Source organism: Nerophis lumbriciformis, linkage group LG23, assembly GCF_033978685.3.
Source record: "Nerophis lumbriciformis linkage group LG23, RoL_Nlum_v2.1, whole genome shotgun sequence".
NCBI classification, from domain to species: Eukaryota; Metazoa; Chordata; class Actinopteri; order Syngnathiformes; family Syngnathidae; genus Nerophis; species Nerophis lumbriciformis.
Genome location: NC_084570.2, coordinates 37,451,661 through 37,479,293, shown reverse-complemented (window position 1 = coordinate 37,479,293; position 27,633 = coordinate 37,451,661). Strand labels below are relative to the sequence as shown.

The 27,633-nt window shown below is 39.7% G+C and overlaps 1 protein-coding gene across 6 annotated transcripts in view; it reads left to right on the top strand.

The window, feature by feature from the left end:
• The window catches only part of brpf3b (bromodomain and PHD finger containing, 3b), a 53,068-nt gene that overhangs the window by 15,808 nt on the left and 9,627 nt on the right, over positions 1-27,633 (top strand). For 5 of the 6 annotated variants that reach the window (XM_061985601.2, XM_061985596.2, XM_061985599.2 and 2 more), the window contains 6 exons: positions 8,314-8,470; positions 8,562-8,693; positions 10,943-11,071; positions 11,132-11,444; positions 14,402-14,695; positions 26,528-27,058. In XM_061985601.2, coding sequence (XP_061841585.2) covers positions 8,314-8,470; positions 8,562-8,693; positions 10,943-11,071; positions 11,132-11,444; positions 14,402-14,695; positions 26,528-27,058 — 1,556 coding nt within the window. The remainder of the gene's footprint in view (positions 1-8,313; positions 8,471-8,561; positions 8,694-10,942; positions 11,072-11,131; positions 11,445-14,401; positions 14,696-26,527; positions 27,059-27,633) is intronic. The other variant, XM_061985597.2, reaches the window with a different exon arrangement.

Sequence of the window (27,633 nt, the reverse complement as noted above, 5' to 3'; positions counted from 1 at the left end):
GGGGGGGGTTGATGTGTGAGGGAGTAGGGTTGGGGTGGGGGCGGGGTTTGGTGGTAGCAGGGGTGTATAATGTAGCCCGGAAAAGTCAGGGCTGCATGGGATTCTGGGTGTTTGTTCTGTTGTGTTTATGTTGTGTTAAGGTGCAGATGTTCTCCCGAAATGTGTTTGTCATATTTGTTTGGTTTTGGTTCAAAGTGTGGCGCATTATTAGTAAGAGTGTTAAAGTTGTTTTATATGGCCACCGTCAGTGTAACCTGTGTGGCTGTTGAGCAAGTATGCCTTGCTGTCACGTACGTGTGCAAGCAGAAGATGCACATTGTATAACAAGTGTTGGGCTGGCACGCTGTTAATACAGATTGTAGAGGGTGTCAAATGTTGTACCATCATGGCACGCCCTTATTATAGCTGTAAGGGTGAAAATCGGCAAATATTAATCCCGGGAGTTTTCCGCGAGAGGTACCGAAATTCGGAAGTCTCACGGGGAAATTGGGGGTTCAGCAAGTAAGCTGCTGAGCCGCATCAGAGTGATCAAAGAGCCGCATGCGGTTCCGGAGCCGCGGGTTGCCGACCCCTCTCCTAGATGATATGAATGTGTTGGTGTTGGACTTTTTCAAAACAGTTGAAATATGATTGAAGTAGGAAAAGTTTGAATTTAAATGGGTATTTTGAAATTTTGGGAAAACCGTGAATTTGTACTAAAAGAAAAATGGTTGTTGTTGCAATTAAGAAGAATGTTTTGAAGGTGGAATGGTCTAAAACGGTTGACAAATGTGGAGTTTGAAAACTTTCCAGGAAGATGTAAAAATAGGGCTTTGGAAAATGTGATGAATTTTTTTGAACTTGGAAAATGGTAGTTTGATTGTCCAAAGTGAGTAGAGTGTGTGGAACGGTTGAATCGGTTGAGAAATGTGAGAATTGTGAATGTTCGAAAAATGGCCCATTCGTTTTCAATGGACAAATTGACCCAAAAAACTGGGTAATCTGAGATTTTTTTTTTTTTTAATTTTGGGAAGCTCACCATTCCTGATGGAGCCGAACAATTTGTTACTTGAACAGGTCCGATCGGACGAAAACTGTGGGCTGTGAAGCGCGCCAAAGTTTTACAGCAGAATAATAATAAATAGATGTTTTTTTGGTGTAGAGTCTTATATGTGTGAATGTTTGAACATTCACACATATAATGATAATAATAGTAATAATAATAATAATAATAAAAATATGTTTTTTGGTGTAGAATCTTATTTGAAACTAATGTTTGGACATTCACACATATAATTATAATGATAATATTAATAATAATAAACATGTTTTTTGGTATAGAATCTTATTTGTGTGAATGCTTGGACATTCAGACATGTAATAATAATATTAATATTAATAATAATAAATATATGTTTTTTTGGTGTAGAATCTTATTTGTGTGAATGATTGGACATTCACACATATAATAATAATAATGATAATATTAATAATAATAAATATGTTTTTTGGTGTAGAATGTTATTTGTGTGAATGCTTGGACATTCACACATATAGTAAAAATAATAATAATAATAATACATGGGTTTTTTTGGTGTAGAATCTTATTTGTGTGAATGCTTGGACATTCACACAACATTATTTTCCCGCATAGATTACTTCATCACAACCTGGTAGCTCACTGGAAAAACCCATAGAAATGTTAATGAAAAAAATCTATAAAAATCCTTGTGCAAAAGTCTCTGTCATTCCATCAGTGTAACGTTTTGGTAAACTATAACATACAACAATACATACATAACATATAACAATATATATATACATATAACATATAACAATTTTAAAAAAGCTGTTTACTTTATAAAGTTCTTCATGGCCACGCCCCACCGCCACCTTTCACGTACATTAAACTGAGGACTGACAGAGCTGAAAAACAACCTTTTGACAAACACTTCTGTCTGTCAGTCATTTCTGGAACAGACTTCCCAGTAATATTGGAGAATGTCCTACTTTTTACACTTTTAAAAAGAATCTCAAATAGTTTGTTAAAAATTCCCAGTCATGCCATCACTTTGACTAATTGTTTTGTTTTTATTGTTTGTGTCTGTATTTTTGACATTGTAATGTTTTATTGTCCTTTTGTGTTTTTGTTTTCATGTCTTGGGACTACAGACGTAAATGGGCAATTATGCTATAATCTGGCTCATTTGAAATCTGTAAATCAGATTGTTCTTTATGTGCATTGTTCCAGAATAAACAACTCTCTTGATTAAGAGAAAAGTAGTCACCGTAGTAACTGACACAATTATTTGATTATTAAAAAACAGCTGTGATCTACGAAACCCAAAACCAGTGAAGTTGGCATGTTGTGTAATTTGTAAAAAAAAAAAAAAAAAAAAAAAAACGGAATACAATGATTTGCAAATCATTTTCAACCCATATTCAGTTGAATATGCTACAAAGACAACATATTTGATGTTCAGACTAATAAACTTATTTTTTTTGCAAATAGTCATTAACTTTAGAATTTGATGCCAGCAACATGTGACAAAGAAGTTGGGAAAGGTGGCAAGAAATACTGATAAAGTTGAGGAATGCTCATCAAACACTTATTTGGAACATCCCACAGGTGTGCAGGCTGATTGGGAACAGGTGGGTGCCATGATTGGGTATAAAAACAGCTTCCCTAAAAATGCTCAGTCTTTCACAAGAAAGGATGGGGCGAGGTACACCCTTTTGTCCACAACTGCGTGAGCAAATAGTCAAACAGTTTAAGAACGTTTCTCAAAGTGCAATTGCAAGACATTTAGGGATTTCAACATCTACGGTCCATAATATCATCGAAAGGTTCAGAGAATCTGGAGAAATCACTCTACGTAAGCGGCATGGCCGGAAACCAACATTGAATGACCGTGACCTTCGATCCCTCAGACGGCACTGTATCAAAAACCGACATCAATCTCTAAAGGATATCACCACATGGGCTCAGGAACACTTCAGAAAACCACTGTCACTATATACAGTTCGTCGCTCCATCTGTAAGTGCAAGTTAAAGCTCTACTATGCAAAGCGAAAGCCATTTATCAACAACATCCAGAAACGCCGCCGGCTTCTCTGGGCCCAAGATCATCTAAGATGGACTCATGCAAAGTGGAAAAGTGTTCTGTGGTCTGACGAGTCCACATTTCAAATTGTTTTTGGAAATATTCAACATCATGTCATCCGGACCAAAGGGGAAGCGAACCATCCAGACTGTTATCGACGCAAAGTTCAAAAGCCAGCATGTGTGATGGTATGGGGGTGCATTAGTGCCCAAGGCATGGTTAACTTACACATCTGTGAAGGCACCATTAATGCTGAAAGGTACATACAGGTTTTGGAACAACATATGCTGCCATCTTTTTTCATGGACGCCCCTGCTTATTTCAGCAAGACAATGCCAAGCTAGGGCTGGGCGATATTGGCTTTTATTAATATCTCGATATTTTTAGGCCATATCGCGATATACGATATATATCTCGATATTTTGCCTTAGCCTTGAATGAACACTTGATGCATATAATAGGGGGCATTAAAGGAGTCATATTATTATTATTTTTCTAAATTGAAAACACTTCCTTGTGGTCTACATAACATGTAATGGTGGTTCTCTGGTCAAAATGTTGCATAGATTATGTTTATTGAGCCATGTCCTTCGCTATGTAATAAATTACTGCGGACGTTATCTCCTTGTGTTTGTGACTATGTTTTTCCATATGGTGTTGATCTGTAAATGGAAGAGGTCAGGCTCATTTGTCAGTGCAGGTTGTTTGGGCATTTTTTTGGGTGTGGCACCGGCCGGAGATGTTAACGTGCAGAGTTTCAAGCACTCTTCATTCTCTCGCGGGTGACTTTTTAAATAAAAGAACAAATTAGTCGTGCTGCTACCAATGTTCCCTCTAATTATTCATGTGTCTGAGCAAACACAAAAACTCCTTGAGCATTCAGTGAACATCGCACGTGGCAATACCAGCAGCACACCTGTCTCAAACCAATCTTTTATAATAACACTCAAATGAGAGGAGTCATTTTCATGAGATTATTTTGTAATATTAGTGATTTGGCCCACTTGTAATGAAAATAAAAGAAATCTTGTTTTTCATAAGCTATGGATTAGTATTGTACAATATATCTGGGTGAGGGTCCTGCTTTGGAAATCATTTGTACCCCTTTCAGAGATCACATTTAGTTCCCCTTAAACATCCTCATGTTGCACAATGAAATGTAAGCATAGGATGAAGTGTGCATTCCTGTAACTTTCTCTAGTAACAGCATTCCATGATTAATATCAATAAATTAACATTAAGAATAAATGACAGTAGAATAAGCACACGTATGACTGAGAGGTCATAGTGTAACTTTGTGTGGTGTTGGAGTTGTCCGACTTTTTGTGTGGCCATAAACCCACCAGTGGCTTAGTGGTATGCGTGTTGGTGACAGATGACAAGTTGGTTTTGGCCTGGTTTGTAAGGCAGAAAATGATTAGTTTTTCGAGATAGAAGTTTTTTACTCATGTTTTAGGTGTGGTTATGGCCGAATATAAACAGTTTTGCTCAATAAAGTGATCAATATAATTCCTGTTCTCGAAGCATCTCGATAGACTTTACAATAATTGAACGGTGTTCAATTGAACGGTGTTGACGAACACCGTTAGGGCCGCTTGTTGTCACTGTCACTCAGAGTTGCATTGCAAAATGACACAGTATAAATGTGTTGATTTTGTTTAGAATTCAGGTGGGATTTGATTTGGTGCGCTGCATATATTTGCTGTGCGCAGAGGACGCTTGAGCAGTGCGCAATTGCGCAGGCGCACACCTTATAGGGAACGTTGGCTGCAACTTTTTGTAACAACGCTTCTGCTGCATACTTTGCATATTACTGTTGTCTGCTGATTATCTTCCCGCTTGAAGCCAAACTACCGCCAGATGATGGACTCCGTGCTGTTTTTTTGGGCATTAATTGTTCTTCCTCCATGTGTGATCAGTTTTGCACCTTCTCTTGTATTGTCACTCGCACCGCTCCGCTTGTACCACCTGCCTCAGCTAACGTTAGCCATGCTGCTACCTCTCTGCTGGAAGAGGGCGTATGACGTTACACGCCCAACAGTATGTGACGTATGTAAGAAGGTGGGCTTGTTATACGCCCCTGTGAGAAGGAGAGACCAGAAAGAGTGAGAAACGCCTGTAGTGTAATGCCCGCAGCTAAAAGCAACTGCGTGACAACGTATACTTCAATATCACGATATAATCATTTTCTATATCACACAGAAGCAAACTCGCGATATATCGCCCAGCCCTATGCCAAGCCACATTCAGTACGTGTTACAACAGCGTGGCTTCGTAAAAAAAAGACTGCGGGTACTTTCCTGGTCCGCCTGCAGTCCAGACCTGTCTCCCATCGAAAATGTGTGGCACATTATGAAGCGTAAAATACGACAGCGGAGACCCCGGACTGTCGAACGACTGAAGCTCTACATAAAACAAGAATGGGAAAGAATTCCACTTTCAAAGCTTCAACAATTAGTTTCCTCAGTTCCAAATCGTTTGAGTGTTGTTAAAAGAAAAGGTGATGTAACACACTGGTGAACATGCCCTTTCCCAACTACTTTGGCACGTGCTGCAGCCATGAAATTCTAAGTTAATTATTATTTGCAAAAAAAAAATAAAGTTTATGAGTTTGAACATCAAATATCTTGTCTTTGTAGTGCATTCAATTGAATATGGATTGAAAAGGATTTGCAAATCATTGTATTCCGTTTATATTTACATCTAACACAATTTCCCAACTCATATGGAAACGGGGTTTGTACATGGCCTTTCCTTTTAACGACGTTTGGTAACTGAGGAGACCAATTTTTCATTTTCAATGGGAAACCGGTCTGGACTACAGGCTGGCCAGTCTAGTACCCGCATTCTTTTACTATGAAGCCACGCTGTTGTATAACACGTGGCCTGGCATTGTTTTGCTGGAATAAGCAGGGGCGCGTCCATTAGGGGTGTAACGCTACACAAAATTTTTTTAGGTTCGATACATACCTCGGTTTAGAGGTCACGGTTCGGTTCATTTTCGGTACAGTAAGAAAACAACAAAATATAAATTTTTTGGTTATTTATTTACCAAATTTGCAAAATCTTCCACCAAAAATATTTTTCTTAGTGGAATATTTGATGTGAAGTAATTGGAACCTTGGATAGGTCAATAATTCACAATAACATTGATTTTGATTCAATATTATGTTTTGAGCAATGACAGTTTGAAAGAAAAAAAACAGCTTTGTTTTATTAGTCAACATTGCAACTTTTTCTAAATTACATTTCACCTTTTAAGCTTTTTTATTTCACTTTTGTTTTGTTTTTGTTATTTTAATAGTATTTTTAGAATGTGCCGTGGGCCTTTTAAACATTAGCTGTGGGCCGCAAATGGCCTCCGGGGCACACTTTTGAAACACCTGCTATAGATAATAAATGATGAAATCTGATAAATCTATCGATAAAAAGCAGAGCCTGGCGACGCATGTGTGTTTATCATAACTCTCTTGCTCTCTCTGTCTCTGCCCCATCTTCACGAATGCTGCTGCGCGCACAATTTGTTTTGTTTTTAACCCCTTCTTAACCCCGAACGTACATTGAAAATACACGCAACCCGAACTCAAAATGCCGGACATTTGAGGCATTTAAGAAACTCCGTCCGGACAGCCCCGTGTCCGGTGAAAAGAGGACGTATGGTCAGTCTATTGTAGCGCCGTCGCTGCTAGCATGCCATGTGTTGTGCCTCGGTGTGCATTGTTTACACAACGTGCGGCACGCTACTTAATATGTCCATGTGGAAACTCGTTCGGTACACCTACGAACCGAACCGAAACCCCCGTACCGAAACGGTTCAATACAAATACACGTACGGTTACACCCCTAGCGTCCATGATAACATTGCTTGGATGGCAACATATGTTTCTCCAAAACCTGTATGTACCTTTCAGCATTATTGGTGTCTTCACAGATGTGTAAGTTATAATACACCCCAATACCATCACAGATGCTGGCTTTTGAACTTAGCGCCTATAACAATCCAAATGGTTCTTTTTCTCTTTGGCCCGGAGGACACAACGTCCACAGTTTCCAAAAACAATTTGAAATGTAGACTCGTCAGACCACAGAACACTTTTCCACTTTGCATCATTCCATCTTAAATGAGCTTGGGCTCAGCGAAGCCAGCGGCATTTCTGGGTGTTGTTGATAAATGGCTTTGGCTTTGCATAGTAGAGTTTTAACTTGCATTTAAAGATGTAGTGACCAACTGTAGTTACTGACAGTGGTTTTCAGTCGTGTTCCTGAGCCCATGTGGTGATATCCTTTACACACTGATGTCGCTTTTTGATGCAGTACCGCCTGAGGGATCGAAGGTCACAGGCATTCAATGTTGGTTTTCAGCCTTGCTGCTTACGTGCAGTGATTTCTTCAGATTCTCTGAACCTTTTGATGATATTACGGAGCGTAGATGGTGAAATCCCTAAATTCCTTGCAATAGCTGGTTGAGAAATGTTGTTCTTAAACAATTTGCTCAGGCATTTGTTGACAAAGTGGTGACCCTCGCTCCATCCTTGTTTGTGAATGACTGAGCATTTCATGGAAGCTGCTTTTATACCCGATCATGGCACCCACTTGTTCCCAATTAGCCTGTTCACCTGTTGGATGTTCCAAATAAGTCTTTGATGAGCATTCCTCAACTTGCTCAGTCTTTTTTGTCACTTATGCCAACTTTTTTGAAACATGTTGCAGGCATCAAATTCCAAATGAGCTAATATTTGCAAAAAATAACAGTTTTCCAGTGTGAACATGAAATATCTTGTCTTTGCAGTCTATTCAATTGAATATAAATTGAAAAGGATTTGCAAATCATGTATTCTGCTTTTATTTACCATTTACACAACGTGACAACTTCACTGCTTTTGGGGATATTATATTATGTTGCTGTGATTAATCGTTTAAAAAAATGGATCAAATGCAAACAGGATGGAGTGTCTGGAACTACAAATACGCGGACAAAGTTCTTGTTCGCACTGCAGATCAGTTCTGATTTTTTTGCCCTTACGTGACTTGTATCAGAGTGTTTAATGTCAATGTGAAGAGTGCAATTCAGAATATTTAAAATGCGACCCAGGCCTCTTTTGTATGTGGACATAAATCAGATATGTATCTAATGCGATCGTGATTGTGCCGGTCGCTTTCATCCAACCAGTACGTCATCTAATAGCGTCCATTTCGACAGTGTCAACTTGTATCTCTGGCCTGTCTGCAGGTTGAATGCCGTCTGCAAAGGTCTGCTTTTCCAAAAAAAGAACCAGTTCATGCACAGGCTGCATAGCTACTGGCTACTGAAGCGCCAGTGCCGCAACGGTGTGCCGCTCGTCCGCCGTTTGCACTCCAACGTCCAATCCCAGCGGAATGTCGAACAGGTGGGGGGACAAGGGGTTCACAATGATGCTGCATGTTCTTCGTCTTCTTCAGTCCGAGCTGTTGGAAATGACAATCTATTCTATTCTGCAGCCTGAGGTGGATGAAAAAGTGTCTGCCGCCAGGGAAGCGCTGAGATATTGGCAGAAGCTTCGGCACGACCTGGAGAAGGCCAGACTGCTGGTGGAGCTCATCCGTAAAAGGGAGAAACTCAAACGAGAACAGGTAAGGTGTTGTCCAAGTCTGCCTTCAATGCTGGAATTGATTTCAAAGTGCTTTTAGTCAACACTTGATGTGTTTGTAGCTCTAACGGTAACAAGCTGGGTTTGTCTCCATCTCCAACATAGTGCCAGGAACTTTAAGTGTGTGCTTTGTGTTTCCACCGCATTTGTCAGGTCAGTCTAGTTTTTACAAATCGGGCTGATGATGTATGGATTGGGGGTGCACAAAAATCAATTCACATCCGAATCGTGATCCCTCAGTCAATCAATCAATCAATCAAAGTTTATTTAATGCCTCAAAGGGCTGCACGAGACACAACGACATTCTCGGCTCAGATCCCACATCAGGGCAAGCAAAAACTCAACCCAATGGGATGACAATGAGAAACCTTGGAGGGGACCACAGACACCCCACCCCCCCACCCCCCAGACACCCGCGCCCCAACCCCCCGGGCGACCGGTGCAACGGACGTCGAGTTGATCTAGTGTGAGAGTCCAGTCCATAGTGGATCTAGTTAATAGTGTGAGAGTCCAGTCCATAGTGGATCTAGTTAATAGTGTGAGAGTCCAGTCCATAGTGGATCTAGTTAATAGTGTGAAGTCCAGTCCATAGTGGATCCAGCTAATATCTAAAATCTAGCATGGGTATATATTTGATCTGTTATTGGAGACTATACTGATGTTTAAGGAGGAGCTGAAAATTGCTTTCCCTCCTTGAAAGAGCAGCAGCTGCCACTGGTATACAGTCTGTGTTACATTGTACAATAATAACAACTAGAAATTTTGATGGGCTGTCTGTGCCATGAACCTCTGGCCGGGGGTCGCCGGAAGCCGCCATACTTTTAAGATGGTGCAGAGTGTCCGAATCCGTGAGTTTTAGGTGTAACTTTACAAAATGAGCTACAGAGCTACCCTAAAACGTTAACATGCTTACATTAAAAGGCTAACATTTAGCATTTTTGTTGACATTAGCATGCTAACAGTTAGCATGTTTCATATACCAAGTTATATAACTCTAAGGTGTATGGCTGGCGCAAATAGAGAAAGTGTAAAAATTAGATGAAAAAGTGAGCATGTTTAAGTTAGCTTGCTAGCATGCTATCGTTTGCATGCTAACAGTTAAGTGCCACATACCAAGTTTTATGACTCAGGGGGTAAACAGTAGCAAAACTAGCTCAAAAAGTTAGCATGCTAACAGTTAGCTTGTGTAACATACCAAGTTATGTGACTATAAGGTGTATGGCTGGGGAATTAGAGAAAAAAACGTGTAAAGTTAGCTTTAAAAAAAAGTAAGCACTTTAATGTTAGGATGCTAGCACTTAACAAGTGTCACATACCAAGTTATATGACTCTGGTAAACGGTTGCAAAATTACCTTAAAAAAGTTAGCATGCTAATGCTAGCATGCGAAGATGTTATGCTAGCAGTTAGCATATGCCACGTTCCAAGTTGTATGACTTTAAGGTGTATGGCTGCGGAACTAGTAAAGAAAGTGTAAAATTAGCTCAAAAAATGGGCACTTAAATGTTAGCATGGGTTATACTTGTATATTGCTTTTTTACCTTCAAGGTACTCAAAGTGCTTTAACACTATTTCTACATTCACCCATTCACATACTGATGGCGGGAGCTGCCATGCCAGTGTCTTGCTCAAGGACACAACGGACGTGACTAGATGGTACAAGCTGGGGATCTAACCAGGAAACCTCAGGTTGCTGGCACGGCCACTCTACCAACCGCGCCAGGCCATCCCATGCTAACATTAAAATGCTAACATTTAGCAAGTGTCACATACCAAGTTATAGGACTCTGAGGTGTTAGGCTGCGGAATTAGAGAAAAAATTGTAATATTAGCAGAAAATTTTAGCATGCTAATGTTAGCATACTAGCATGCTAACATTATAAAGCTAGCACATGATTGGGTAAGAAGAAATCCCAAAATGCACTATTTGTTGGTGTAGCCATAGAAAGTAGCAAAAAAGCTTGCATAACAAGTGAGCATGCTAATATAAGAGACGTTGGAAAAAATTATTAGCATGCTAATGTTGTTAGCATGTGAATGGGCGCTTGCATTGCAGCAGGCCCATAATTATAAAAATATGTTCATACTAACTATTAATTACTCAGACTTGTTTTTAAATGTAGCATTAAAAAAATATATGTATGCATCATCCGCAATTATCACATTTGAAGACAGTGTCACATTGACCACGCCCCCACCGCCACATTTATTGATCCTGGCATGTCATTGGCAGATCAAGGTCCACCAGGCGGCCCTGGAGATGCAGCTGACCCCCATGTTGCTGCTGCTGCGCTCCACCCTGGAACAACTGCAGGAAAAGGACACGGCCCAGATCTTTGCAGCGCCGGTGGACACTATGGAGGTTTGTCACACCATTGTAGAATTCTACTTCAGTAAATGCCCCCTAATGTCTTCTTGTCAGGTTCCAGACTACTTAGAGTTCATAAGCCAGCCCATGGACTTCTCCACCATGCGCTCCAAGCTGGAAGGTCACGCCTACCGCTGTGTGGCCGACCTGGATGCCGACTTCCATCTGATGCTGTCCAACTGCCTGCTGTACAACGCCAAGGACACCGTCTTCCACCGAGCCGCGCTGCGCCTGCGGGACCTGGGCGCAGCCGTGTTGCGCCACGCCCAGCGCCAGACCGCCAGCACGGGCCTGGAGGTTGACACGGGCATGCACCTGGCCGAGTGGCAGCAGAAGCGAGAGTTCTACAACTGCACGTGGGAGGACGGTGAGTCACTTCACACTTTTTTATTTCACCCTACAAATACAAGACATCTTTTTCTGACACCGTCTTGGTCAATGCGGGTATTTACACTATATTTGGCCACCCATCCAAATGATGAGAATCAGGTGTCCTAATCACTTGGCCCAGTCACAGGTGTATAAAATCAAGCACTTGGGCATGGAGACTGTTTCTACAAACATTTGTGAAAGAATGGGCCGCTCTCAGTGATTTCCAGTGTGGAACTGTCATAGGATGCCACCTGTGCAACAAATCCAGTCGTGAAATTTCCTCGCTCCTAAATATTCCAAAGTCAACTGTTGGCATTATTATAAGAAAATGGAAGAGTTTGGGAACAACAGCAACTCAGCCACGAAGTGGTAAACTGACAGAGAGGGGTCAGCGGATGCAGTGGTGTAAAGCATGTCGCAACTGGAGTCTAGAGCAGTGGAGACGCCTTCTCTGGAGTGATGAATCACGCTTTTCCATCTGGCAATCTGATGGACCAGTCTGGGTATGGAGGTTTCCAGGAGAACGGTACATTTCGGACTGCAATATGCCGAGTGTGAAACTTGGTGGAGGAGGAATTATGGTGTGGGGTTGTTTTTCAGGAGTTGGGCTTGGCCCCTTAGTTCCAGTGAAAGGAACTTTGAATGCTCCAGGATACCAAAACATTTTGGACAATTCCATGGTCCCAACCTTGTTGGAACAGTTTGGAGCAGCCCCCTTCCTCTTCCAACATGACTGTGCACAAAGCAAGGTCCATAAAGACATCGATGACAGTCTGGTGTGGATGAACTTGACTGGCCTGCACAGAGTCCTGACCTGAACCCAATAGAACACCTTTGGGATGAATTAGAACGGAGACTAAGAGCCAGGCCTTCTTGACCAACATCAGTGTGTGATCTCACCAATGCACTTTTGGAAGATTGGTCGAATATTCCTATAAACACACTCCGCAACCTTGTGGACAGCCCTCCTAGAAGGGTTGAAGCTGTAAAAGCTGCAAAAGGTGGACCCACATCATATTGAACCCTATGGGTTAGGAATGGGATGGCACTTCAAGTTCATATGTGAGTCAAGGCAGGTGGCCAAATACTTTTGGCAATATAGTGTATATATAAGATACTTCTCTTGTTGCCTTATTTGTATTTGACTTTATTAAATGCTTGGGTAGCCTTTAAATTAAGTAATATAATACATTTATTTTAAGTAATAAATGTATTAGGCGGGCAGCACGGTGTAAGAGGGGTTAGTGCGTCTGCCTCACAATACGAAGGTCCTGAGTAGTCTTGGGTTCAATCCCGGGCTCGGGATCTTTCTGTGTGGAGTTTGCATGTTCTCCCCGTGACTGCGTGGGTTCCCTCCGGGTACTCCGGCTTCCTCCCACCTCCAAAGACATGCACCTGGGGATAGGTTGATTGGCAACTAAATTGGCCCTAGTGTGTGAATGTGAGTGTGAATGTTCTCTGTCTATCTGTGTTAGCCCTGCGATGAGGTAGCGACTTGTCCGGGGTGTACCCCGCCTTCCGCCCGATTGTAGCTGAGATAGGCTCCAGCGCCCCCGCGACCCCAAAGGGAATAAGCGGTAGAAAATAGATGGATGGATGTATTAGGCGCACCAGATTATAAGGTGCATTAAAGGGGTCATATTATGATTTTTTTTCTAAATGTAAAAGACTTCCTTGTGGTCTACATAACATGTATTGGTGGTTATTTGGTCAAAATGTCACATAGATGATGTTTTACAGATAATCTTCAAGTCGCTTTCTGACAGTCGCTTCCGGATGCGCCATTTTGTGGGCGGTCTTATTTACGTGGCTCACCTTCGACATGGTCTTCTCCCCGTCATCTTTGTTGTAGCGGTGGAGCGTGCAAGGACGGGAGTGGAAGAAGTGTCAAAAGATGGAGCTAACTGTTTTCATGACATTCGGACTTTGCTTCAATCAATAACGGAGCTGCCTCTCCTCATCCGTGGCTCACTAGTGCAACAACAACGCCGGAAATGTGTCCCGTGCAAAAACGTCCGACCAGAACTCTCTTATAACTAAATTCCTTGGGTGAATAATGTGAACTCACTACACCGGTATGTTTTAGCGCTTCCATAGCGAGATATACGTTAGAACTTTACACTACTTTGTATTAGAAATGGCAACAGCGGAGGATGAATGTCCCATAACAAGAAGATAGAGAAAAAGAAGAAGCTTATCGACTACGGTATCGGCACGGACTACAGTGGCGGACATGCACAAATTTTCAGGACTTATGCCGATCTCAAATGCACATCAGCAGGCACCACAAGGTAAGAACAATTGGTTTTGCATAATATTGTGAAACAAAACGCCAGATAATATGTCTGCTAATGGGTGCCATTTTTCGGTCCTTATACACACACCATAGTAATACTTGTATCTCTGACTACGTAATGGGCCGACAATCCATCAAGCTGTGCGGCTTCAAAGTTGTACTAAAACATTTTGACAGAGTGCCGTGTGTAATGTTCTTTATTTTCAATGGAACATTTAAAGTTTTGGTGTTGTTTACTGCCATCATATTGTAGTCTACACGTATCTCTTATGTGTGACTGCCATCTACTGGTCACACTTATCATTACACCATGTACCAAATAAAATTGTTTCGAGGTCGTTAAGCAAAACCAGAATTATTCCGTACATTAGGCGCACCGGGTTATAAGGCGCACTGTCCATTTTTGAGAAAATGAAAGGATTTTTGAGTGCGCCTTGTATTCCGAAAAATACGGTAAGTTTAACTAATTCTGATCCACATCTTATCATCGATTGTTTCCTTTAGAAAAATAACTATAACAACGAGGCAGTTTTCTGAAAGGAGCGACTCCCGAAGGTCCGACTCCCACCTCTAACGTGAAGGTGGTCTTCCACTCCAACTGTGACATTGGGGAACTTTGACTCCTATTTAGTCCAGTCTTGTGCTTCCCTGCCCAGTGGACAGCGTGCTGGACCCGGACAATCGAATCCACATGAGCGTGGAGGAGCAGCTGAAGGAGCTGCTGGACAAGCTGGACTTTGTCAGCTCCATGCGCTGCAGCGCCGCCCGCACCCGACGCATGCGCCTGCTCCGCCGCGAGATCACCAGCATTCGCCACCGGCAAGGGCAGCAGCACCGCTACGGCCTTCACAACGGGCGGCTGAGAGAAGACAGCGACGAAGAGGAGGAGGAGGACGAGGAGGAGGAGGAGGACGTCAAGGCAGAAAATGGCCTCTCGTTCTCTTACAAAGGTGAGTCATGTCACAAGTTGTCGTGTTTCCAGAAAGACAAATTGAGTACACCCCTCACAGTTCAGCAACCATTTTTATGACAATACTGGAGAAAAAAAAATATAGTTGGATATACCTTTTAGAGTAGTCAGTGTACAGCTTGTATAACAGTATAGACTCTAGTGCTAGCAAGAACAATCCATACACCACAACACATCTCATGTGTTGTGTTATTGTGAACGACATCATGGATATAACATTAAAGTATAAACAATCATACACACACAACACATCTCATCTGTTGTGAACGACATCATGGATGTAACATCAATGTACAAACAATCATACACACACAACCCATCTCATCTGTTGTGTTGTTGTGAACGACATCATCGATGTCACATTAATGTACAATCAATCATACACACATACACAACAGATCTCATCTGTTGTGTTGTTGTGAACAAAATCATCGATTTCACATTAATGTACAATCAATCATACACACACAACACATCTCATCTGTTGTGTTGTTGTAAACGACATCATGGATGTAACATCAATGTACAAACAATCATACACCACAACGCATCTCATCTGTTGTGTTGTTGTGAACGACATCATTGATGTCATTAATGTACAAACAATCATCCACACACAACACATCTCATCTGTTGTGAACGACATCATGGATGTAACATCAATGTACAAACAATCATACACACACAACCCATCAACTTTTGTGTTGTTGTGAACGACATCATCAATGTCACATTAATGTACAATCAATCATACACACATACACAACAGATCACATCTGTTGTGTTGTTGTGAACAAAATCATCGATTTCACATTAATGTACAATCAATCATACACACACAACACATCTCATCTGTTGTGTTGTTGTAAACGACATCATGGATGTAACATCAATGTACAAACAATCATACACCACAACGCATCTCATCTGTTGTGTTGTTGTGAACGACATCATGGATGTCACATTAATGTACAATCAATCATACACACACAACACATCTCACCTGTTGTGTTGTTGTGAACGACATCATGGATGTCACATTAATGTACAATCAATCATACACACACAACACATCTCATCTGTTGTGTTGTTGTGAACAACATCATGGATGTCACATTAATGTACAATCAATCATACACACACAACACATCTCATCTGTTGTGTTGTTGTGAACGACATGGATGTCACATCAAATTATCAGGACTCTAATGTGGACTGTGAGTATTATACTGAAGAACAGTTTAATTCAAATGTTAAAATGAAAGGCTTTTCAGTGATTCATTTCAACAGCAGGAGTCTTTACAGTAACTTTTCCAAAATTAGAGAGTATCTTAAACCAATACAGCAAAGGTTTACCATAATAGCAATTTCAGAGACTTGGTTGAGTGATAGTAAGGAATTACTGGATGGATTAGAGGGCTTTGAAATGTTTTGGCAAAACAGGATGAACAAAAGGGGAGGGAGTGTTGTATTGTTTGTGATGTCGTCTTTCAAATGTAGGCTGATTGCTGACATGACAACTGCTATTGACAATCTGATGTAATGTGTAACTATTGAAATCAGTGTTGAAAGATCCAAAAACGTATTAATTAGTTGTATTTATAGAACTCCAGGATCATGCATTGATCAATTTAATAAGAACATGTTTGAATTATATGAAAGACATAATGATAAAGGTGATCTTGATTTGTGGTGACTTCAACATTTATTTGATGAAATAATAGCGAATAATAGAAAGGCGTTTAATTCGCCAAAATTCACCCATTTAGAGTTCGGGAATCGGTTAAAAAAATATATGGTCTTTTTTTCTGCAACATCAAGGTATATATTGACGCTTACATAGGTCTGGTGATAATGTTCCCCTTTAATGATCACATGAAAACCACTGATTTTGTTAATCTTATGTTTAGCTTGAGTTTATTTCCACTAATTGTAAAACCTAGCAGAAAAACAAAGGACAGCTTAACATTGATTTTTATAAATGTATTTGATGTGAAGAGAAAAAGTGGACTCTTAGTGACTGATGTAAGTGATCACTTGCCTGTCTTTACAGTGATCCATATGAACATTGGGCAAAACTTACAAACAAAAAGACAAATAAATAACTTTGTTAGAATAAAATCACCAGAAGCAGTTAAGGCATTCAAGGCTGATCTTTTAAATCAGGATTGGCAAAATGTTTTGTGGAGGATACTAATGAAGCATACGATACATTCCTGGATATCTTTATGACCGTCATTGTCCATTGAGAGAAGGTAAGCAAAATTCTAAAAAGAGGGAGAAACCATGGATAATAAAGGGTTTAGTATAAGGGTCGGCAACCTTTACCACTCAAAGAGCCATTTTGACCCGTTTCACAAATTAAAGAAAACCATGGGGAGCCACAAAACTCTTTTGAAATTTAAAATGAAATAACACTGCATACAAAGTTGTTGTTTTTTTGCTTGTGCTATGTATAAACCAGGGGTCTCAGACACGCGGCCCGCACCTTAATATGAAAATGTAATGTTAGTGCGGTCCGTGAGTTTTATATGAATGCCGCTTGACAGCGTCATACTTGCCAACCTTCCCGATTTTTCCAGGAGACTCCCGAATTTCAGGGCAACTATTCTCTCGAATGTCTGCTGATTTTCACCCTAACAACAATAATAAGGGCGTGCCGTGATGGCACTGACTTTAGCGCCCTCTACAACGTGTACAAACAGCGTGCCAGCCCAGTTACATGTTGTATGCGGCTTCTGCAGACACACATGAGTGACTGCAAGACATCCTTGGTCAACAGCCATACAGGTCAGACTGAGGGTGGCCGTATAAACAACTTTAACACTCTTACTAATATGCGCCACCCTGTGAACCCACACCAAACAAGAATGACAAACACATTTCGGGAGAACATCCGCACCGTAACACAACATAAACACAACAGAACAAATACCCAGAATCCCATGCATCCCTAACTCTTCCGGGCTACATTATACACCCCCGCTACCACAACCCCCCCCCCTTCGTGCGTCGGTTGAGGTGGGTGGGGTTTGGTGGTAGCGGGGGTGTATAATGTAGCTCGGAAGAGTTAGGGATGCATGGGATTCTGGGTATTTGTTCTGTTGTGTTTATGTTGTGTTACGGTGCGGATGTTCTCCCGAAATGTGTTTGTCATTCTTGTTTGGTGTGGGTTCACAGGGTGGCGCATATTAGTAAGAGTGTTAAAGTTGTTTATACGGCCACCCTCAGTGTGACCTGTATGGCTGTTGAGCAAGTATGCCTTGCAGTCACTTACGTGTGTAAGCAGAGGCCGCATACAACATGTGACTGGGCACGCAGATAGTATGGTGAAAAAGCGGACGCGACGACAGGTTGTAGAGGACGCTAAAGGCAGTGCCATCACGGCACGCCTTCAATATTGTTGTCCGGGTGAAAATCGGAGAATGTTTGCCCCGGGAGATTTCCGGTAGAGGCACTGAAATCCGGGAGTCACCAGGAAAAATCGTGAGGGTCGGCAAGTATGCAGCTGAGCCGCATCAGAGTGATCAAAGAGCCGCCTGCGGCTCCGGAGCCGTGGGTTGCCGACCCCTTGTTTAGTAAAAGCCTGTAAAAAGAAAAATAGCTTCACAAGGAATTTATTAAGCATCAAATAAAGGAAAATGAGGACAAATATAAAAAGTATAAAAACAGATTGACATGTATCATGAGGCTGCAACAAAAAAACTATTATGAACAATTGCTGCATAAACATAAAAATAATATCATTGAAACTTGGAATGTGCTTAATACTATGATTAAAAAATCTAGCAAAAAGGATTTTACAGCATATCTGGTAAAAGATGACAACTCAATTATTGAAAATATAGAAGAAATAGCTGAGGAATTCAATAAGTTTTTTGTGAATGTTGGCCCAAATTTGGCAAAAAATATTAATTTTAATATGAATGATGAGAACAAGTTAAAGTGTGTATCTGACGTTAAAAATTCAATGTTTCTTGGCGGAGTTTGTGAAAGTGATGTGTTAGAAGTGGTCAGAAAGTTTAAAAACAAAAAATCTGTCGATGGTAACAACGTGGATATGTCACTTGTTAAAGAAGTGATGGATTGTGTCCTGAAGCTGTTTACTTATATATGTAATACATCTTCATCAACTGGAACTTTTCCTGACAAAATGAAAATTGCTAAAGTCATTCCGATTTACAAAAATAGTGATAAACATATGGTCTCAAATTATAGACCTGTGTCTCTACTACCTCAATTTGCAAACATTCTTGAGAAATTATTTGTAAATAGACTTGATAAGTTAATTGACAAACATGAGCTACAGAATGATCATCACTGGGTTCAGGAGTAATCGATCTACATCCCTAGCGGTGATGGCCTTTGTAGAAAACGTAGCTACAGCAATAGAAAAAAAGCAACACACCGTTGGAGTATTTATTGATTTATGTAAAGCTTTTGACACAATCGATCATTCCTTACTTCTGCAAAAATTGGAAAACTATGGCATAAGAGGTGTTTCACAATAGTGGTTAAATAGTTATTTAAGTAATAGATCTCAATATGTGGAAATTAATAAGACTAAATCACAGCTAAGAAGAGTAACTTGTGGGGTTCCACAAGGCTTGGTATTGGGACCTAAGTTATTTATACTCTATTTAAATGATATTGGTTCAGTATCTAATAAATTGAAATGTATTATGTTTGCAGATGATACAAATGTATATTGTTCAGGAGAAGACTTGAAGGAAGTGTTGAAGATAATAGAGGTTCAGTTGATTCAGCTAAAAAATGGTTTGATATTTATAAGTTATCATTAAATGATAAGAAAACTAAATGTATGGTGTTTAGTGGTGCAAGGACACATTGTGAAGCAAAATTAAAATTAAATCTAGTGGAAATTGATAGAGTATATGAAACTAAATTCTTGGGAATAATAATTGATCATAAATTATGTTGGAAACCGCATATTGAATATATAAAGGGAAAAATATCCAAATCCGTTGCTATTCTTTATAAAGTAAGACACATGCTGAATAAGAAATGTCTGCATATGTTATATTATTATTTTATTTTTCCATATTTAACATTGTGTTGAGGTTTGGGGAAATGTTTATAGAACAAACATAGACCCAATAATTAAACTTCAAAAAAGGGTCATTATAATAATACACAAAGCGTGATACTATGAACATACCAATCCATTATTTATAATTTCTAATGTGTTAAAATTTTCAGATATTGTGTTTTTAAAAACAATGGAAATTATGTTTCGAGTAAAGAACAACAGCCTTCCAGCTTGTGTTCCTAAGTTATTTCAATTAAGAGGAGAAAACTATAATTTACGGGGGATATTGATTTTTGGAATAGGTAAAGTAAGAACGAATATTAAATACAAATGTATTTCAGTTTTAGAAGTTAAATGGTGGAACAAGCTCAGTGATGAGTTGAAGTCATGACGTTCTTTGTTAAGGTTTAAGAAAACCTTGAAAGGTGAAATAATTGAAAATTATAAAATATAGTAACAATTACTTTCATCCCATTGATTTTTTTTTTATTTATTTTTTTTTTAACGTTGATGTTCCAGGCAATCTTATTTTCAGTGGAGGTATAGCATAGGCAAATATAAGCTTTGGCTTCAGCCTATTCCTTTTTCGGTCATTCTTTTTATTTTATTTTTGTGTGTAAATGTGTATGATTGTTAAATATGTATAATCTGTACTGTTAAACTGGTCACACAAAATGGTTGATGGTTGATTATTTGACCGAAATAAACTTATTTCATTAATTTAATTCAATGTACAATCAATCATACACACACAACACATCTCATCTGTTGTGTCGTTGTGAACGACATCATGGATGTCACATTAATGTACAATCAATCATACACACACAACACATCTCATCTGTTGTGTTGTTGTGAACGACATCATGGATGTCACATTAATGTACAATCAATCATACACACAACACATCTCATCTGTTGTGTTGTTGTGAACGACATCATGGATGTCACATTAATGTACAATTAATCATACACACACAACACATCTCATCTGTTGTGTTGTTGGGAACGACATCATGGATGTCACATTAATGTACAATCAATCATACACACACATCTCATCTGTTGTGTTGTTGTGAACGACATCGTGGATGTCACATCAATGTACAATCAATCATACACACACAACACATGTCACCTGTTGTGTTGTTGTGAATGACATAATGGAAGGTAACATAAATGTACAAACAGCGGTCGCAAATTGAGAGGTGCTCTCTTTTTTTTTTAACAGTTTCACGTCTCCTCTTTACTCGTCAAGCATACAACAGCACACTTCCCCCTTCACAACAATAGCGCACCACATCCGGTCTGACTGCACTAACAAAGTAAAGGTTTTTAAAAAAGTACTTGTTATACAGGCATAATGTACTTAGATGTAATGTACTTGATACATTTACAGAAATAGTATGCTTTGACTTTAAACACTGGTCAAAATATAAATTCACAATTTTCCCGAAATTCCGGGAATTCCAAAATACCAATTTTCACTTACAAAGTGTTACTATGTCAACATTTCTCCACCGATTCAAAAAATTCCAACAGCAACCCATTCCTATTTTTAAGAACAATTGTGATATTATCTATATTTTTTTTTTTATTCAGATTTTCCCTCTTTCCCAGATTTTCAGGAAATTGCCTTTCAAATGAATGGACATTTTCAAAGTTTTACAACTGCCACATTTCTCACCTGATTCAAACCGTTCCCTTTCAACACCTTCCACTCATCCTTGACATTGAAACTATCCATTTTCCAAGTTCCAGGAATTCACGGTTTCCCAAAGCCCTAACTCCACCCTTTTTTTTCCCACTTCTCCTTCTACACTTTTCAAGCCATTACAACCATTCCACCATCAAAACATAGCACTTAGTTGAGACATAAAAGGTACCTAATTTTTTGCCTGTATAAATACATGATTTTCCCGAACTTCCAGGAATTGCAAAATACCAATTTTCACTTACAAAGTGTTACTATGTCAACATTTCTCCACCGATTCAAAAAATTCCAACAGCAACCCATTCATATCTTTAAGGACAATTGTAATATTATCTATATTTAAAATCCCAGATTTTCCCTCATTCCCAAATTTCCAGGAAACTGCCATACAAAAATGAATGGACATTTTCAAAGTTTTACAACTCCCGCATTTCTCACCCGATTCAAACCATTGCGCCATCCACACACTCAACTCATCCTGGACATTCACGCCAACGTAAAATTCCCGGAATTTCTCACCCTTGCAAATGAATGGGCAATACACAAACCTCTTCATATCCCACGTTTCTCATCCGATTCAAACCATTTCAACTTCCACGCATTCCACTAACACTCAACATTCAAGCAATAGTGCCTGGGTTGACTCTTTGTAAGTGGATGGTAAATCTATACTGCAATACAAGCTGCACACTGACTACTCTAAGATAAAGTACTTACTGAAATGTGAGGGGTTTACTTGTTTTTTGGCAGACAAGTGTATGAATGCATGCTACTGTTTTTTGGGGGGGTTTTTTAACCCACTTTTTTATCCGATGAGACCAGTTGTGAACATGAGCTAACAGAACATTGTCCTCAGGTAATTGAGCCAGGGTCCCCCCCACGCAACAACCCCAACCACCCCACTGTCTCCAGTCTAGTAAGTAGGGGCCCACAGAGTCTCGTTAGCCATGGCGGCCTCACAACTTCTCTCTCCCAAGTGCTCTCTGCACCTCTTCTGCACATCACTCATGGACTCACCACTCTCCATCTGGCCACGTACCGTAGCAGTCATGCCATCTCACCCCCTTCAGACACCCTCGTGCTCGCCTTAGAGAAGGGCGAGCGTTTAGGCGGATACCTTTTTTTAAATTTTCCTTTGGTGGTCTGTTTAATGTCATTTAGATCCTGTCCTAGTACCATGGTGCTGGTGTACGGTTGTGAGAGCAACTTGACTCAGTATTGTGTGTGTGTGTGTGTGTGTGTGTGTGTGTGTGTGTGTGTGTATGATGTGTGTATGATGTTACAGAACCAGCGGAACCTCTAAAGTCGAGCACAGTAATAATGCATTGTAGGGAAATGTGCACTCTAAAGTTGAAATGCCTCCGTGAGCGTCTGAAGCAGGGGTGTCCAAACTTTTTCCACTGAGGGCCGCACTGAAAAATCAAAGCATGCTGTGGCCATTTTGATAGTTTTCATTTTCAAAACTAATGAAATACCGTATTTTCCCGACTATACCGGTATATAAGCCACACCCACAATTATTCAGAAGAAAAAATATTTAAGCTGCAGATATATACGTTGTGAAATGTGTTATTTACACAGAAATAATTTGTAAATGTTTATTTACATATCTAAATTGTTTCCAAACGGTGTCTTAACACGGCAGTAAAACAGCTGATCAAACAAAACAGAACTCATTGTCATGGACTAACAAAGATACTCGTAAATGTGTTAGCATATTAGCTAATGCTAATGACGCTAGCTTGATTACATTTCGATAACACGCACAAATATGCATGAAAACACTCCTACAGACATCACACATGGGGCAGTTTATTAAGTAGGAATTGTTTTAGTTGTATTGTAAAACGTACAATCGGTTGCTTGGAGTGGTAAATGAAGAATCCATACGAGTAGAAACGCTATGGGCGGCTAGAAGACTGAACGGCGCCTCTATGTCCGGTTGAAAGCACTAAATGGAAGGACATTGCAGCACCTGCTGTAAGCGAACTTGTACAAAAGATGGAACCATAGCACAATTAATAAAACACCTTTTCAGTGTTTTTTAAACCATTTGTATTATAGCCGTCAGCGGAGAAAAATCCATAAATTAGCTGCACCGTTTTATAAGATGCAGGGTTCAAAGTAGCGGCTTATAGTTCGTATTTTACAGTAGATTTTGTTTTTTAAACATTGAGAGCTCCCCTCAAGCTGGTTCCTTTTCTTTTTTTTCAACGCTGAAATATTTTAATTAACTTCAGATCCAAGTTTTTTTATGCCTGTTTTAAAGAAAACCCTGTTTTTATGGCAAAAACACAAAATATGCAACATTTTCCCAGAACAAATTTCCAAACAAGAATATTTGATGTGAAGTGATTGTAGCTTTAAATATGTCAATAATTCATGAAAACATTCATTTTGATTCATTGTTATATTTTGAGTAATGACAGTTTAAGAAAAACAGCCTGCATGGCAGCTGTGTGTTATTAGTGTCAGTATTGCGACTTTTTCTCGTTACATTTCACCTGTTAGCTTTAATATTGCACTTTTTTCAGGTTTTTTTGTAATAGTATTTTTAACAATTGCCATAGGGCTTTGACAAATTAGCTGCAGGCCGCAAATGGACCTGGCTTGCACTTTGAACACCTCTGATCTAAAGCAATAATTCCAGGGCAGTAGACACATCTTCTGTCCTGGCTGCTCAGTACAATAATAACAAAAGAATAACCGAGCGTACAAAAAAGTGTTGACACTCCTCTCCCAAGCACTAGCAGTAATCTCTGTTCCTTATTGATTGATTTCATTTTATTATGAACAGTGGCTGGCTTATTTTTATACTTGTATGACTGTTAACAGTTATGGCCACAGTTTGACCCTGGAACAGATCAATTCCTGTACTGCGGTCCAGGGGCCATTTGCTTCCCCCGGCTAATTTTCGAATGGCCCGCGGAACATTCTAAAAATACTATTTAAAAACAAAGTGGAATATAATAATAATAATAATGTTGACTTTAGTAACACAAAGCTGCCACGCAGGCTGTTTTTTTTCTTTAAAACTGACATAATGAATCAAAATCAATTTTAGAAATTATTGACATATTTAAGGCTTCAATTACTTCACATCAAATATTACATTTTGAAATATTTTTTGGGGAAAATATTGCATATTTTTTGTCATTAACATTTTTTTGTTTTCCATGACAAAAATGGCGTAAAACAAACAAAAAAATATTTTTTAAACGTAACAAAACATATAATTGACTGATATGGCTAAAGTTGATCAAAAGATTTAAGCATTGAAAGTAAACAAAAATAAATTAATGTATGACCTTTTTTAACACTTTTATGAGTGGGGCCCTTTTGGATCCCAATTCATTTTAGTGGAATTATTTGTTTGCTAAAGAAAAATAATGAATGAAAATCAATACTATGAATTATTGACGTATTCATTTACTTACATCAAATATTACTCTTTGAAATATTTTTTGAGGAAAATATTGCATATTTTTTGTCATTAAACAAATGTAGTTTTCCATGACAAAAACGATATAAAACAAAACAAAAAAAAAAGTTTTAAAAACGTAACAAAAAACGTATAATTGACTGATATAGCTAAAGTTGATCAAATTATTTAAGCATTGAAAGTAAACATAAATAAATTAATTTATTACCTTTTTTAACACTTTTATGATCACTTTTGGATCCCAAATAATTTTAGTGGATTTTTTTTTTTGTTTTGCTGAAGAAAAATAACGAATCAAAATCAATGTTATGAATTATGGACCTATTTAAGGCTCCAATTACTTCACATCAAATCAAATCTTCTCCTTTAACATTTTTTGGGGAGAACATATTGAATTTTTGTGTACATTTTCCATGACAAACTAAAAGATAATAAAACTTATAATTGATGAATAAATCTGAAGTGGATCCATAGATTTGAGCATTGAAAAAATATATAATTATGGATTACTTATTTTTAACACCTTAAGGACTGAGCCCCTTCTGTGTCCCTGAAAATTTTAAATTGTCTTTGCTCAACAAAATAATATAATAATGATAATAAATCAAAATCAATGTTGTTATGAATTGTTGACCCTTTTAAGGCTCCAAATACTTCACATCAAATAATCCACTTTGAGATTTTTTGGGGGTAAAAAGATTGCACATTTTTGTGATTTTGCCGTTTTCTTGGACAAAAAGATCATAAAGCATAAAAAAAACCTCTGAAGTTGATTTAGATATTGAAGCGTTAAAAGTAAATAAAATAAAATAATGTATGACTTTTATGACTGGGGCCCTTTTGGGTTCTGAGAATTTTAGTGCGGGTTTTTTTGTCTTTGCTCAGGAAATAATTAATTTAAACCAATGGTGTTATGAATTTTTCAGCTGAAATGTTCCACTTTGAAAATGTTTTTGGGGGATGGGAAATATTGCATAATTTGTTATTTGCCATAAAAAAAACAGAGTTTTCTTTAACATAAAGGGCATACAAAATAAAACTTTACATCGGCAGATACAGTAGATTGAAGTTGTTCACAAACTCTCTTCACCAAATACCGCCTCAGAAAACACTCTCTCCACTTTTAAATACAGTAGCGTAGTAGGCCTAAGTATTCATTAAAAAGGTCAATTTAATATTTTGGGCTACTGTAACATTACGCACAGTTTGAACAGTAACACTGTTGGAATATAGGAAATAAAACACTACTTTAATACGGAATCAAACATACACTACCCAGAAGCACTTGAAACAACATGCGACTTATTTTTAACCTGAAAGGAGCCCTAAGAGTTGAAAAAAAAATGTATGTGTTGTAGTGGTTTGGAAAATGATAACTATTTTTCAGTGGAAAAGGTCTACGTTGAAGAAAGTGTCTGACCTTGGAGGTTCCCGCACACCTAAAGTCCATTTGGGCGGTGCTTAGACTATTTCTGTAGAGTTCTGGATGACATCATTGTCCAGTGTGACTAGGACACCACATCACACCACATACTCCGCGGCCATTTTGTTTTCCCATGCACGCAGAGTCACACTTTGATGTCATTGTCCCCTCCATCCTTTCCAGAAGACCTCAAACCCGCCTCGCCCCCGACACTGGAACCCACCGGGCCGGCCCCCCCTCCCCGGCTTGGAGACGCGCCACTGGAGCCTCCCACCCTGCGGCCCATCGCCAAGCAGCACCCGGGCCCCACCAGCTGGAAGCGCCTAAAGCTGGAGGCCCGCGCCGTCGCAGAAGACATTGTTTGCACTACGTCGCCGCCAAATTTGCACAGCGAGGGCTCGGCGGTGGCCAACGGCCTGCCGGACCCCTGCACCCCCACGCGGCCCTCCACCGGCGGGGTCGGGCGACGAACGTCTGTGTTGTTCAAAAAGGCCAAAAATGGCGCCAAGCTGTTCAGAGAGAGGGACGGTGCGCTGCTGAACGGGAAGGCGGCACAGGACGACAGTTCGAGTGCCTCCCCCGACACCCCCTCTACCACCCCCACCGATACCCCCCAGAAAGCCATAGGGCCACCCAGCCTAACGGACCAACGGAGCGCCGGCCGAGAGACGAGCTCAGAAGGAGAGCGCCACAGAACGCCAAATAAGAAATGTGGTAAGGCGTTTATTTTGTTGTCTTGGCTTCACAACCTCGCTACAATCATTAAAGGGCACTGCACTTTTTTTTTTTACATTCACAATCCTTACCTCAGACAAGAACACGTTTTTCTTTTGTCAAACATTCTAAATAGTAAATAAACGCAAGCAAGAGTCAGCGAACAATGGCTCCAATGAGAGTCGCCAGTCATCTTTAGGGGCACGTAGAGTTGGCTGTCATCAGTGAAAGCTAACAGCGTATTTGTGTATGATGTCACCTTGCGGCAGCATGTAGATGCTGAAGAGTGCAGTGCCAAGAACCGAACCCTGTTGAACTCTGCACGTTACCTTAACATAGTCCGAGGTCACATTATTATGGGAGACGTACTGCATTCTGTCAATAAGATAGGAGTCAAACCAAGAAAAGTCTAAGTCTGACATACCAATGCGTGTTTTGATACGTTCTAATAAAAGGTTATGATCGACGGTATCAAAAGCAGCGCTAAGATCAAGTAGCAGCAACATGGATGACGCATCAGCATCCATCGTTTGCAATAGGTCATTAGTTATTCTTGTGAGGGCTGTCTCCGTAGA